Source organism: Caenorhabditis remanei, chromosome IV (assembly GCF_010183535.1).
Source record: "Caenorhabditis remanei strain PX506 chromosome IV, whole genome shotgun sequence".
Lineage (NCBI taxonomy): Eukaryota > Metazoa > Nematoda > Chromadorea > Rhabditida > Rhabditidae > Caenorhabditis > Caenorhabditis remanei.
Genome location: NC_071331.1, coordinates 9,670,519 through 9,684,221, shown reverse-complemented (window position 1 = coordinate 9,684,221; position 13,703 = coordinate 9,670,519). Strand labels below are relative to the sequence as shown.

General features: G+C 38.6%; 2 protein-coding genes across 2 annotated transcripts; one reads left to right on the top strand and one right to left on the bottom strand.

The window, feature by feature from the left end:
- Window positions 1-63: 63 nt before the first annotated feature.
- GCK72_013068 (uncharacterized protein) lies at window positions 64-1,177 on the top strand (the record flags this gene model as incomplete). The annotated part of the gene is made up of 4 exons (XM_003090984.2): window positions 64-138; window positions 203-326; window positions 557-633; window positions 689-1,177. The coding sequence occupies 4 exons, from the start codon at window positions 64-66 to the stop codon at window positions 1,175-1,177; spliced, it is 765 nt and encodes a 254-aa protein (XP_003091032.2).
- Window positions 1,178-4,086: 2,909 nt separating this feature from the next.
- GCK72_013067 (uncharacterized protein) lies at window positions 4,087-5,273 on the bottom strand (the record flags this gene model as incomplete). Its single annotated transcript, XM_053729619.1, has 4 exons — window positions 4,087-4,096; window positions 4,144-4,880; window positions 4,945-5,190; window positions 5,235-5,273. 4 exons carry the CDS (start codon window positions 5,271-5,273, stop codon window positions 4,087-4,089), a joined length of 1,032 nt encoding a protein of 343 aa, XP_053584391.1.
- Window positions 5,274-13,703: the final 8,430 nt, after the last annotated feature.

The window sequence follows — 13,703 nt, the reverse complement described above, 5'->3', positions numbered from 1 at the left end:
TATTTCTTATTTTTTTCGTTCGAAATTCGAATTTTTCTCTTAATTTTCAATTTTCCGTTCCAGATGTCGTCCTCTCGTCCACTTCCGAAAACTATTCTAGTTTTTGATGTCGATGGAACACTTACAGCTGCTCGGCAGGTAATTTGACCATTTTCGAATTGAAAAAACCTCTAAAACTAAAAAAAAGTTCAATATTTTCCAGCAAATCACCCCAGAAATGCGAGAATTTCTGATTGAGGCGAGAAAACGAGTCCCGTTGGCTGTGGTTGGCGGGTCGGACTTTAAAAAGATCACCGAACAATTGGCTAATCACGACACTGATTTGGGTAAGTGAAAAGTTCAAAAATTCAGCTAAAATCCAAGAATTTCTCAAAAAACTTGGAAAATAAAAAATATTAGGTTGTCCGAGAGGAGTACACGGACCTTGGTATTCTAGGCCACGCGCCGTGTAGTCCTCGTGGACAACTGGATTTGTTTTTATTTTTGGTAGTTTTCCAAGTTTTTCAGGGATTTATCGTTCAAAATTAGATTTTTTTTTCAAATCAAATTTTTCCAGTGCTCTCTCTATTTGACTACGTGTTCTCCGAGAATGGACTGCTCGGATTCAAGGGAACAGAACCGTTTCCAGTTCAGGTTATTTTTAAATCTTTTTTTTTTTGCTTATTTTTACAAAATTTTGAGTTTTCAGTCAATTCAAAAAGCGATTGGAGACGATAAGCTGCAAGAGCTCATCAACTTTGCTCTCCGCTACATGTCGGACATCACTCTGCCAGTGAAACGTGGAAATTTCGTGGAATTCCGAAATGGAATGATAAATTTGTCGCCGATCGGACGGAGCTGCTCACAAGACGAGCGAATGCAATTCGTTCAATTCGACACCGAACACGGAATCCGTCGGAAATTTGTGGAGGAATTGGAGAAGAATTTCGGAAAATATGGACTTCAATTCGCAATTGGCGGGCAAATAAGTGTCGATGTGTTCCCGACGGGATGGGATAAAACGTTCTGTTTGAAATATATTGAAAACGAGTTCGACGTGATTCATTTCTTTGGTGATAAGACGGCGCCCGGTGGAAATGATCATGAGATTTATGCGGATGAGAGGACGATCGGGCATACGGTAGAGGGACCGGAGGATACGAGAAGACAAGTCGAGGAGGTGCTCAAGGAGCATTAATTGATTGTTGTTTTTTATTTTATTTATTTAATTATTGTGATTGATTTGCGTTGATTTTCTATGAAAACTGGGTGAATTTCGGAATTATAGAATGTTGCAGTGTGCTCATTTTATTTGAGAGCATTAATTGAGAAATTGCTCATATTTGCAGGAAATCAGAGGGACTCGAGTGAAAAGAAAAATTTCAGATTCAGTTTCATCAAAATCTGTTTTAAGATGGAGAATTCTGTGCAGAAAGTATTGGAAAACGTGAAAAAAACGTTGAAGAGGTGAGAAAATGAGCCGTTTTCCTCAGACTTGTCAAAAATCAGGCCGGGCCGGACCGGTTGAAAATTTTTTTTTAAAAAGACACTTTTTTTCCAATTTTTTTCTTCATCGAAAATATGACTATTTTTGACTATTTCTCAGAATTTCTTCTAATTCTGACTGATAGACAAAAATTTGACTTTTTCGCGAAAAAATTTCAAAAATTTTGAAAAATTTTGAAAATTTGGCCCGGATTAAAAAGTGGGTACCCATTTTTTTACTAAATTTTTTGAAATTTTTCGAAAATATAGAGTGAAAATACTAAAATTATCGTAAATATTCACATTTTGATTCAATTTTAAAGTTTTGGTCAAAAACTATACTTTTTTCTAAAAAAAAGTTCAAAAAATGTTTCAAAACGGGCCTGGCCCAGATTTTGTTTGATTTCGGCCCGAACACGAATAATTTCAGTTTATGGGAAGCCAGTATTGGAGAGAGAAGTGCTAGAGAATCGTATATTCATCCAACAATTCCTACGAACAATTCGACTGAAAATGTGAAAAGATTCGATGAAATTGGTGAAAGAGAGACATCTTTCAGTGTCGTTCAGAACGAAAATCCATGGATTCTGCCGGTGATTTTCGTGCCGTTCGGTGTAATGATGTTGTGTTTGGTATGCTCAATTAGGGATTAGAGCAGACTTGCTAAATATCGGCCCGGAGCCAAAAAATGTGCACTATTTTTTCACAAAATTTTTCGAAATTTTTTCAAATTCACATCAAAAATGGTCAAAAATCCTATATAAGCTTGTTGTATTGTTATAGAATTTGTCGGAAATGTTAATCGAGAGATTTAAAATTTCCAGGTAATGGAAAACTGTCAAAGGATCGCACTCCCCGTGGTGGGTATTGCATTCTTCGTGCTGTCAATGTATGTTGTGAGAGTCCACACCAAGATTAAAATTTATGAACAATTGGAGAAGAAGCGATGGAAAAAGAGACTTTGAGCACTGCATTAATCGCACATCTTGTTTTTGTTATTTATTCATATTTTGTAGTTACTGATTTGCTTTGATTTTCTATGGTGAATTTTCAATAAATTAGTTATAGAAAATGTAATCAATATATTTGATTTAATTTTAAGATGTTTTGAGACTCCCAATTCATCTGAACGAATCATGAACGATCATGAAACGAAGAATTTTACTGGAAAGCGGCATCAGAATTAGACGACGACAGTGAGCGACAAAGTAACTTCCTATAGAACAAAGTGGAAGTGGTGGCGCCCGCCTCATTTGGCGCAACTGGTAGAGAGTTAGACTTTCGATTGAACAGTTGGACACTCTATGGTTCGACCCCCACAGGTGGCAAAGTACTTTTTGTTTCCTGTTAAAGTGAAAAATTCGTCTTAATTCTTGTATTTTTAGTAAGATTTTTTAGTTTTTGGCATCCTCGACGGTAGAAAAGTGCTATCCTTCTCATTTCCTACTTTTCAGTGCGTAACAAAAGAATAAGGCCACCCATAAAATTGAGTTTATTGGCTCAGCGGAACATTTCTAGTTAAAACTAATAACGGACAAGATGTGTCCCTGACAAGATCTGTTGTCATTCTGAATAGCGTAGAGAAAGATGAGGGTGCAGGGGCGTTAGACAATAGAAAGAAAGAGCAAAATGGATGGGGGACCAATGGAAGAATAGCAAGAATAAAGTAAATCAATAAAAAGAATACGAGATTCGAGTATACTCCCGGCTCAATACATTTAGTGTCGTCTCCTGCTGTCCGTTGAATCGTGTCGTTGGCGTCGTCTTCTCTCTCTCTAGATGGTTCCCTATGTGGGGCGTGGCTTTCTCTGCGACGTCCGTGCGATGGTCCTGGAACATTTGAATCCTCCGACTCTCTACTGGGGCTTCGTCTTCGTTGGTTTCCCTGAGGGGCGTTATAGTCACTTCTGTGACCATTCCAGCTCCAGCGTTCGTCGTAGTCGTGTCTTCCATCAGGGTTGGGAAATTCCGGGCTGGCCCGGCCCGGTCGGCCCGGATTCAAAAAATGTGCACCATTTTTTCACAAATTTCTGCAAAATTTTCATTTAAAAAATGTCAAAACTCTCAAAATTTCTCGTACGCTAATGTTTTTACCGATATTCTAAAACACAGTCAAAAAATCCACTTTTTTGCAAAAAAAATCAAAAAAAATGCAAGATTTTTTCAAAAAATTTCAAATTTCTACAGGAGCCGGGGCGACCGGGCCGGGCCGGGCCAAGGAAAATTTCTCAGTCGGGCCGGCCCGGCCCGGAATTTCCCAACCCTGTCTTCCATGGTGTCCTCGAGTGGCGTGACCGTCTGGTCGTCTTGAGTTCTCCGGGACATAGTCTTCTGGTGTCTTGGTCCAATTGACGGGGTAATCACATAGGGTATAGTGATGTCCTGCTACCCGTTTGCAATATCGGCAGTAAGTCGGCTTGCAAGAGCATGGTCCCTTTGTCAGTAGTCTGATACAGCAAGGGCATCATTATTAAAATTTTATTATTAAGGGATGAGGAGAGGACGCGGAGTTGATTGAGCCTGGTGGCAGGAGGGTGGAAGGAGGGTGAAAGGAGAGGACGCAATCGGAGTTGGTTGAGGCGGGTGGAAAGAGGGTGGGAGGATAAAGAGAAGATTTCGGACTCAGATGTCTCTGTAAAAAAAACTAGAATTAACGGAATCTTTGAAGAAACAACTCACACTGTCTCTTCAGTTGAATGAATTGAATTGGAAGTAGTCCCATTCTCTCCATATAAACGACTCGGTCGTACGACCAAGAAACCTTGCTCCTCGAGCTCGTCCTGAATGGTTCTTCCTTTTGTATGGGAGGCTTTCAGAATCGCCGCGCATCTCTTCTTCTGCTTCCTCAAAAAAGCTTTGCGATATTTTAGTGAAGCTTGAAGAACGTCATCGGAATTCGTCGATTCACATAATGGATCGAAGAAAGTTTTCTTCGTCTTCGTAAGGAAGTTTTGAAGAAAATTAGGAACTGGAAAAACAAGCTCGCCGCCGTTTTTGGACGCCAGACAAAATAGTTTCTTCACTAATCCATCGTTCTTGTAAGTTTTTTTGTCGTGATAGATCAGGGCAGTCATAATTGTGGCGGGACGCTGTCCCGTACAGCACGACATCAAGTGAACCACCGAATGTATCCGTCTCTCGTCGATATTCACAATACTTTTATTTTTCAGATGTTCCAACTGAGAAAGTATAGTATTGAGATTAGTTTTGTTGAATGTATTCAACAAGTGATCAACGAAGCCTTTGATTTCTTCCGTATCCATAAATCCATCGAATATTCGGATAACGTGGATTAAATCTGCCGTGAGGATTGTCAAATAACTATCTAAGGCTTGATCCTTTCGATAGTTTTTTACTGTGTTGATTTCCTCGAAATGCACCACTTCAGATTTAGCCTGCTCCAGTTTATCCGACACCTGAAGAATAGAAATCAATGAAAAAAATTTAACCAACATTACTGTTAATTAAAATGTTGCTTACCAAATCTTTCAATCCTTGATCGACGGAACGTGGGGTAAGAAACGCTTTGATCCATAGCAAGTGTCTTAAGCATATCCATTCTCCTGAGTTCACTAATTTTATAATGCCAACTTCCACAGTTACTCTTGTAATTTCAGTGAGGAAATTCTTATCCTTTCCGTGCCATGAAGGATTCAGTTTGGTGCTCAGTCTATGAGCAGACGACCTCGTATCGACGTATCCGACTGTACTCGCTTTTTTGTTGTCCTGAAAAATAAGCTGTGATTCCAGAATTCTGTTAAAATAATCACCTTTTTGACTCCTCCAAGTCGAATTCCGATTGTGCCCATAAAATGAGTCACCCCCTCAAATTGGGGCACTAAATAAAACACAAAGCTTCTTTGGTTGTGTTCGAACTCCAAACATACTCTCGCGAAGTTGTAAGTAGAGGCTGAAATATTGGAAAATGAGATGAAATATGAGCATGAGATAGCTTACCAGTAACAAACAGGACATAGGAATCAATAGAAATAGAGGGGTTACCAGTATTCAATAAGAATCAAGGGAAAGGGATGACCAGCCATACAGTAGGCAGTCTGGGAAGGCAGAATGAATTGGGAGATTGTCTACGGTTACGTCAAGTGGAAACATACCTGCGCACTCTGCGTATTAGCTCCTGGGAAGAGCGCGCACCACTTTTTTGGGCCACAGTCACTGTGGGTCGTGGCTCCTGGGAAAACTCTAGGCCTATGACCCTAAAAGTGGTGCGCGCTCTTCCCAGGAGTCAACTACGCAGAGTACGCAGATATGTTTCCACTTGAGGTAAGTCATAGACAATCTCCCATCTCATTCTGCCTTCCTGACTGCCTACTGTATGGCTGGTCCCCTCTGATTCTTATTGAATTCTTGATATTACCCCCTGTCACCTATCCGTCCCAATGTCTCGTATTTGACATATTTCTACTTATTTCTGCACTGGTTGTAATATTGCTCATAAGACATTCATTGCAACAACTGTAACTGTAAGTTTCTAGACTTATTAATTTAATTCGAAAGCCAACAATTACATTTTCCAGTACCCGTCAACCGGATCGTGGCAATCAAAAAGGAACGCTCTCCGCCAACGGATGCGAAATTCTTGGAAAGCAGTGGTCGTGTAGACTTACCACTAAAAGCTACAAGCTACAAGTCCTGCACCCCAACGTTGGTTCACACTCCGGAACATGTCTATGTATTGGAGTTTGCAGATATCGTCGACTCATTCCTTTTTTTCCTTTTCTTTCTTTTAGTTTCTTAGTAAATTCCATTGTTCCAGAGATGCACCTCATGAATGCACTCAACCTCATCACACCATTGTGGCGTGATGGGGATTTAAGAGAAATTAACGAGGCTCTCCGAAATCTAGAACCAGCACCATCGAGGTGCTAGCCCCTAGCCAGAGGACTTCAGGCTCCTCCTCCGCCCAAACAAATGGATACAATACATCAGTTTTTCCACTGCTCATTCTTTTTTCTTTCTTTTGTTTTTCGATGTTTTTTTTTCCTTTTTGTATTTTCAATAAATTTTGGATGTGAAAAAACTGTGTTTCTTTCTTTATACAGGTACAAAAAAATTCGAAAGCGGAAAAAATTTGAAAAAATTTTGAAATTAATTTGAAAAAAATCTGAAATTTTTTCGTGAGTTGACATTTTTCAGTCGTAGCTAATTGTAGTCTTTCAGTGCTTTCATGCATTTTGGGCCAAGGGGCCGCCGCACTTTTTCGCGGTCCACAGGACCTGGCTTCACCACCCAGAAGGGGAACCCGGGTTCCCTGTACCCGGTTGAGTGCGTGAGCATCTTCTCATAGATGCTCACTCCCCACCACACCACAGCTCCACTCCGCAGTTTTTTCATCATTGGGACACTCTGTGAGTGTATATTTTCTGTCATTCCTTCAATAATTCTACTCTTTTTTCAGAAACTATCTCCAACAGCTCCAACGAAATCCAGCTCCATCCATCTCCAGCCACATATTAATTCCTATTTAATTATTATTCACACTATTTAACTTTTATTTGTTTTTTCTTGTAATAAAATGTCTTTGTTGGTGAAAATAACTGTGTTTCTTTCTTTATCCAGGTACAGGAACAAACTTCAAACCGGAAATTTGAAAAATGGAATTGTTGAAAAAAGTTTGAAAAAAATTTGGCGGGATCGAACCTTTTTCGAGATCGAAATTATCTCCACCTACTACTCTTCGGACTTAATGTATCTTGCTTTCCTTTTATTTCGCCCTAGGGCGCTCCTACCAGGTCTATAGCCTCGTGAGGGGCATGATCCGGTCTCCTGTTTAATTTTCATGATTTATATGGGTCACTGGACCAATTTAGAATAGTGAGACACATGTTTTGAGTCAATAGCTAGCAGTTATCGGGAATTCGGGTGTTCTGATACCAGCGAGACCAAGTTCTGGAGGTCTGAGACTGTAAGACATAGACTACACACTAGAGTTCCTTGTCATTAGTCAGTCATTTTTCGTCACGCGATTAATAAATATAAATGACTATCAGTTTAAACCGATTTCGTCATTTCTTTACACTGACTAGGAACGTTACTACACACGATGCACAATGAAGACTTTGAAATGCCATGGTTTTTAGCAACATTTCGAAACAGAAGTTGTTTTGTGTAAGTTTTCTCAGAGCAACGTACTCGAACGAATTTACTTCATTGAGCCGAATTATTTTGTGGTCATGTTGAAACATTATGTAATACTTAAATTAGAATAATCAACATCACAGCAGAAATTTTGCATCAAAACAGCAATATATTCATGAGTTTTAATTTTTCGAGTCTATCTTTAACGCATACCTTAAAAATTGTAATAGAAACACCTTTTTATTACTTAATGCAGTTTTTACGGTTCAAGAAAAGCAACATTTCGCGGATACTGGAAACTGTACGTTATATTTTCATTTTCAATAACGAATCTCCTTTTTTTTCACTGTTTACATGAAGATGTATATTTTTGTTTGTTGAACTGAAAATGTTTGGTACTTGGTTTTAGTTTTCTGGGAATCCGTTTAAAAAAATATTGACACAGTTTTCGCATAGTCGTTCAGGAACGTATCCCAAAATAAGTGAAATGAATTAGGGCGCTTGAATAAAGTTTACAAAATTAGTGATTTTCCCTTTGATATCTGTTTCACAGGGACGTCATCGAAACAATTTCTGATATCGTCTAATTCAAAATGCCACTTGCTTAAAACAGAATAATTTTCTGTTATCTTCAGCATTTTGATATGTTGATTAGTCAATGTCATCCCAGTTCCTCCCACCCAACAGATATATGCTGTAGTTAGAAATTGATAGGGAAAAAATAAGATTTCGGCAATTTAATGATGAAAGAAGGACCTCAAAGTAGATCATTTCACAGTCTCCCAGCCTCCTAAAACGAACTGCAAGGAAATATTTGATCTACCCTAATGAAATGAAAATTTTGAGAAATTAGCAGGTCTACAAATTTATTTTTTGATTTTTAGAGTAAAGCTCCAAGTCAGGAATGATAAAATTCAAGTTTTTGAATTATTCAGAAAGCATTATCAACCCATTCAATCCAAAAAATCCTGGTTTCAAATACTTTTTCAAGTCGAAAAGGCAATTTTTCATTTTGATTTCGGAAAAATCTACGGGATTTGTTTATTTCTCAACATTATCCAACGAATGATAGCTCAAAACGTGCTCCGGAGATTTTTTCACATTTCTGTAGGACAGTTTTTCAATTTGCTCATTAGTTTTCGAGAAATCGATCAAATTCTGAATTTTTTTCAATTTTTTGTTATTTTCTCGAAAACTAATGAGCATATTAAAAAACCGTCCTACAGAAATATGTACAAATCTCCGGAGCACGTTTTGAGATATCATTCGTTGGATAATGTTGAGAAATAAACAAACCCCGTAGATTTTTCCGAAATCAAAATGAAAAATAGCCATTTCGACCTGAAAAAATATATAAAACCAGGATATTTTGGATTGAATGGGTTGATAATGCATTCTGAATAATTCTAAAACTTGAATTTTATCATTCCTGACTTGGAGCTTTACTCTAAAAATTATAGAAATAATGTTCTAGACCTGCTAAGTTCTCAAATTTTTCGTTTCGTGAGGGTAGATCAAGAATTTCCTTGCAGTTCTTACTCGGAGTCTGGGAGACTGTGCATTTGAAAATAATAGAAAAAAAAAACTGGCGGAAGCAAGAGATTTGTGAAATAATTAAATTTTGGTTGAACGAAGATGAAATTCAGAAAAGTAATTAGCAATTAGAAATCAATTAATTATCACCTCCTTCAATCACTTCTAACACTGTAGTCGTCCAATTCTTGTACCCGTCAGCTTTCAATTTTCGTTGATAGCTGAAGTAATCCCCAATTGCAGCGATGAATCCGTTTCCACAGTTCCCAACCAATTCCTACACATTGTGATCTTCCTTATCCAAGCCTGCTCGGTAGCACTCAATGTTCCAAAGATCGGAGAGCATCTTCACGTTGAATTGAATCCGTTCTCCTTCAAATGTTGGCTCAATGCTGATGCATGAAGTATCCATGTGCAAATGAGATGAAAAGTCCTCCGGGATGAATCCGATGAACCGGAGATGGTAGAACAAGCGGGAATTCTCCGGTCCAGCGAATTTTGAAGCTGCAGTTCCATTTAAATATGTAGTAGAAAAGCTGCCGTGACAATCCAATCTTCCCGTCGATCATCTTCCTTATCCAAGCCATACTTGTCTCGCGAGATTTTCGCAATGTCCAGCAAGAAATTATGCGGGAATGAAAAATAAATGAAACGTGCTGGAATATGCTGTAACTGAACTTTTGCTGAACTGAACTTTGCTGAACTATGCTGAACGAGAATATGCTGAACTTTATGCTGGACAAAACGAGACAGAACGAAACGAGACGATTGCGAGAATATGCTGGAATCAGCTAGAATCGTCTCGCGATACGACACTCTATTAGATATCGAATCCAGATTCAATACCATCAAATTAATAATTCAGTTTCATTTTCGAAGTACATATCACATACATATTTAACCTGAAATGAATGTTTAAGACACAATGTCACTTGAAGATAATAAAAATAACAGCATCCACAGTAGAAGCATCTTTCAATTTGAAGTACCTGTTTTAACTGAAACATGAAACAGTTCATTTTCAATTTTCGTGTTAACCGATGAATTTCGATGACTTCTGTTCGATAGAACTAGAAAGTATTCCCATGAAAAATCAATCATAGCAGAGCTGTCAAAAATCGCACCGGATTCAAAAATGAGTGCTCATTTTTAACAAAACTTTTCGAAATTACAGAGTAGAAATTATTATCCATATTTTCCCCTTTTGATTGAATTTTGAATTTTTGGACTAACAATAAAACTTGACTTTTTTCAAAAAAAAAATGGAAAATGGAGATATCAAGATTGAGGATTCATTCGATTTCACTAGAAATGATGGGACGAAGGTCAGTATTGATATCAGCAGACGGACGGTTCGAGTCTACATTTGGAATATGAATCAATATCAGGATAAGGAGAAGATCCAGAAGACGATTACCAAGAAAAGTGGACACGATATCAATTGACCAGATGCTAAGAAATTTTGCTAATTCTTCTTTTAAAATAATTGTTTTTTTTAATAACAAATAAATAATACCCCCAATATATGTTTTTCTTTTCTTTTTTTCTCCCCAAAGTCATCACATGTAGATTTGATTTTCGAGAAAACGAGAGTCGATTGTGAAACTCCGCCCATTTTCGCAAATTCGCCGCATACTTGCTTCTGAGATTGAAAAAATTTGAGAATTTTTTTCTGTTTCAGAAAGTTATGAAATGTTCTACTATTAATGAAAAAAATCAGTAGGCTGGGCGAACTCGTTTTCAAAAAAAAAGATTTCAGAAAATATTGGAAGGAGCTGTATGAGACTCCGCCCACTTTTAAACAGAGCACATTTCAGCCAAGCTCAGCTATGCATGAAAAGAAGTGGAAGAAGTATGCATTTATCCTTTAAAAAAGAGCATCCGTAACTTTTATAACACAATTAGAAACGAGAGGAAGGAGGGGGGCGGGATTGGAACCTTTTTGAAAAAGAGGAAATTTGTTTTTTTTTTTCGGAAGGGAGGATGGAGATATGTGAAAGATGTTGTGAGCATCCGGGGAAGACACTTTTAAGTGTAAGAAATATATAGTAAAGCTAGTGAAAATAAGAAAAAGAGAAATCATATAATTTTAGTGGTTAGGGAGAGATAGAAGGGGGCCGTAAATCATAGAATTTTCCTAGAAAATAAACATTTATGATTTTTGGTCTAAAACATTGTGATACCAAAAATGAAAAGATAATAACAGGAACCGGGGGGAAGGAGAAGAGATTATGCGGGTGGGGGCGGAAAGAATTTTTTTTTAAATAAGATGGATAAGAAATTAGAAAAATTAAGAATAGAAAGTCAGAACGGATTGCTGATTTCCGCGGACGAACAGCACTGGCGGCAGGTTTTGAGTCATCACTTCGAGCCATGAGAGGTAGAGAGACGAGCTCACCATTCCTTTGCGTGGTACCGGCAGTGTCCTGCAAGGCGAAAATTAGAGAATTTTAATTTTTTTGATATTTTGGGAACCCCTAGTTTCCTATATGTAAAATTCTAGAAAGGGCAACCAAGCTATTAATTTAATAAAATCGAAACGAAGTTTCGCAATTTTTAGAAACCAAAAAGAAACTGTTAAAAAGTGGGCGGAGCCTGATTAATCTCCGCTCACTAAATTCTTTTTGAAAATCATTGTGGTGATTTGACTGATTTCCTCCATTAACAGTAGAAAGTTTCACAACTTTCTGAAACAGAAAAAATAATTTCTCAAAATGTGAGTACGCGGCGAATTTGCAAAAGTGGGCGGAGCCTATTTTGTCTTCTCGCATTTTTTGCAAGAACGCCGCCCACTTTTATCAGTTTTGTAGCAAAAAAGTTGTGCGGCACTATTGCAAAAGTGGGCGTGGCCTAATCAAAAACAGCGCGATTTATATTCTTATTTCAAAATCAAGCATACGGCCAAGTTGCAAAAGTGGGCGGAGCTTAACAATCGGCTTTAATAACATTTTCATTCATTTTCTCAAAAAATAAAAACTATGCGGCAAAGTTGCAAAAGTGGGCGGGGCCTAATCAAAAACAGCGCGATTTCTTTTTTTATCCCAAAATCAAGCATATTACAAAAGTGGGCGGAGCTTAGCGCTGTTTCATTGATTTTCTCGAAAATTTTTCACAAAAATGAAATCTTTCTCAAAATCTCTACGGCACTATTGCAACAAGTGGGCGTGTCCTTACATCACAATCAAATCCGCTTTTATCGAGTGCTCCTGGAGCAACTCTCCAGCTCTCAACTGGCGATAAGTCTTATCTCTCTGAGCCGAGAGCTCCGATTTCGTCGTCATTCCCGTCGGACAACTTCCATCCTGAGCGATGAACGGATCGATGACCGTCTGCCACGTGTTCATTGTCTCCTGACGTGGCTTTTTTCCAATGTCGGCGATGACGTACACATCGGAATAGTCGATACGGAATTTCGAGAGGAGCGCAGCCATTCCACGTTGCTCTTGTTCCATCGTACGAGATGACGTCGAGATTGTGAAGATACGAAGACGTGCTCCTTCCAAATAACTTTTCGGTATTGAGAGGAGATGTGGAATGAGAAGAGTCAGTCCACCGTCATCATACAGCCACCAAACGTCGATGGTTCCCTGGAAGTAGAGAGAAATTGGTGAAAAGTGGGCGGAGCTTAAAACCAGATTTGGAAAATTTCGGTTTTTTCACTTCAAAAAAAAACAATTTTTCATCGAAAATCTGAATTTTTTTTAGAACTTTTTCTAATTCTGAATAATAGTCGAAAATTTGGCTTTTTCGCGGAAAAATTCAAAAATTTGAAAAAAATTCGATGTTTGAACTTGGAAAAGTTAGTAGGAGAAAGTGGGCGGAGCTTTAAAAATGGGCGGAGCTTAAAACGAACCTTTTTAATTTTTCGCTGGAATCGTTGAATCGATGAGAGAAGAGCCTTCTGTTCGACAGTGTGACGGCGAGATCTGAAAGAATTCAGAGATTTAAAAAACCGAAAAACCGCGTCAACGGCACGCCAGACTAGTCAATTTTGAATTTTTAGGAAAAACGCGTCAATAGGCGCGCCAGCGTCGAAATCTTCAAATTTCAAGAAAAACGCGTCCTAAGGCGCGCTAGACTCCAGTTTATCGAGTTTTCGGGAAACCGCGTCCTAAGGCGCGCCAGCCTCCAATTTTTCAAATTTTTGGGGAAAAACGCGTCCTAAGGCACGACAGACTAGTCAATTCTGAATTTTAAGGAAAAAGCGTCGCAAGGCGCACCAGCCTCCAGTTTTTCAAATTTTCAAATAAAAACGCGTCAAAAGGCGCGCCAGCCTCCAATTCCTCAAATTTTCAAGAAAAACGCGTCCCAGGGCACGCCAGCCTCCAATTCTTCGAATTTTCAAGAAAAACGCGTCAACGGCACGCCAGACTACTCAATTTTGAATATTGAGGAAAAACGCGTCAATAGGCGCGCCAGCGTCCAATATTTCAAATGGTGCGCCTTTGACGCGTTCCTTACCCTCTTCTTCTCAACGAGAAATGTCTCTTCTCCTCCTGATCAATCACTCCCAATTCGACGTCTTCTTCATTCGCCTTCTCATCATCAGCACCCGATTCATCACCGTCCTCATCGTTATCATCATCGTCATTATCATCTGGATTCTCATC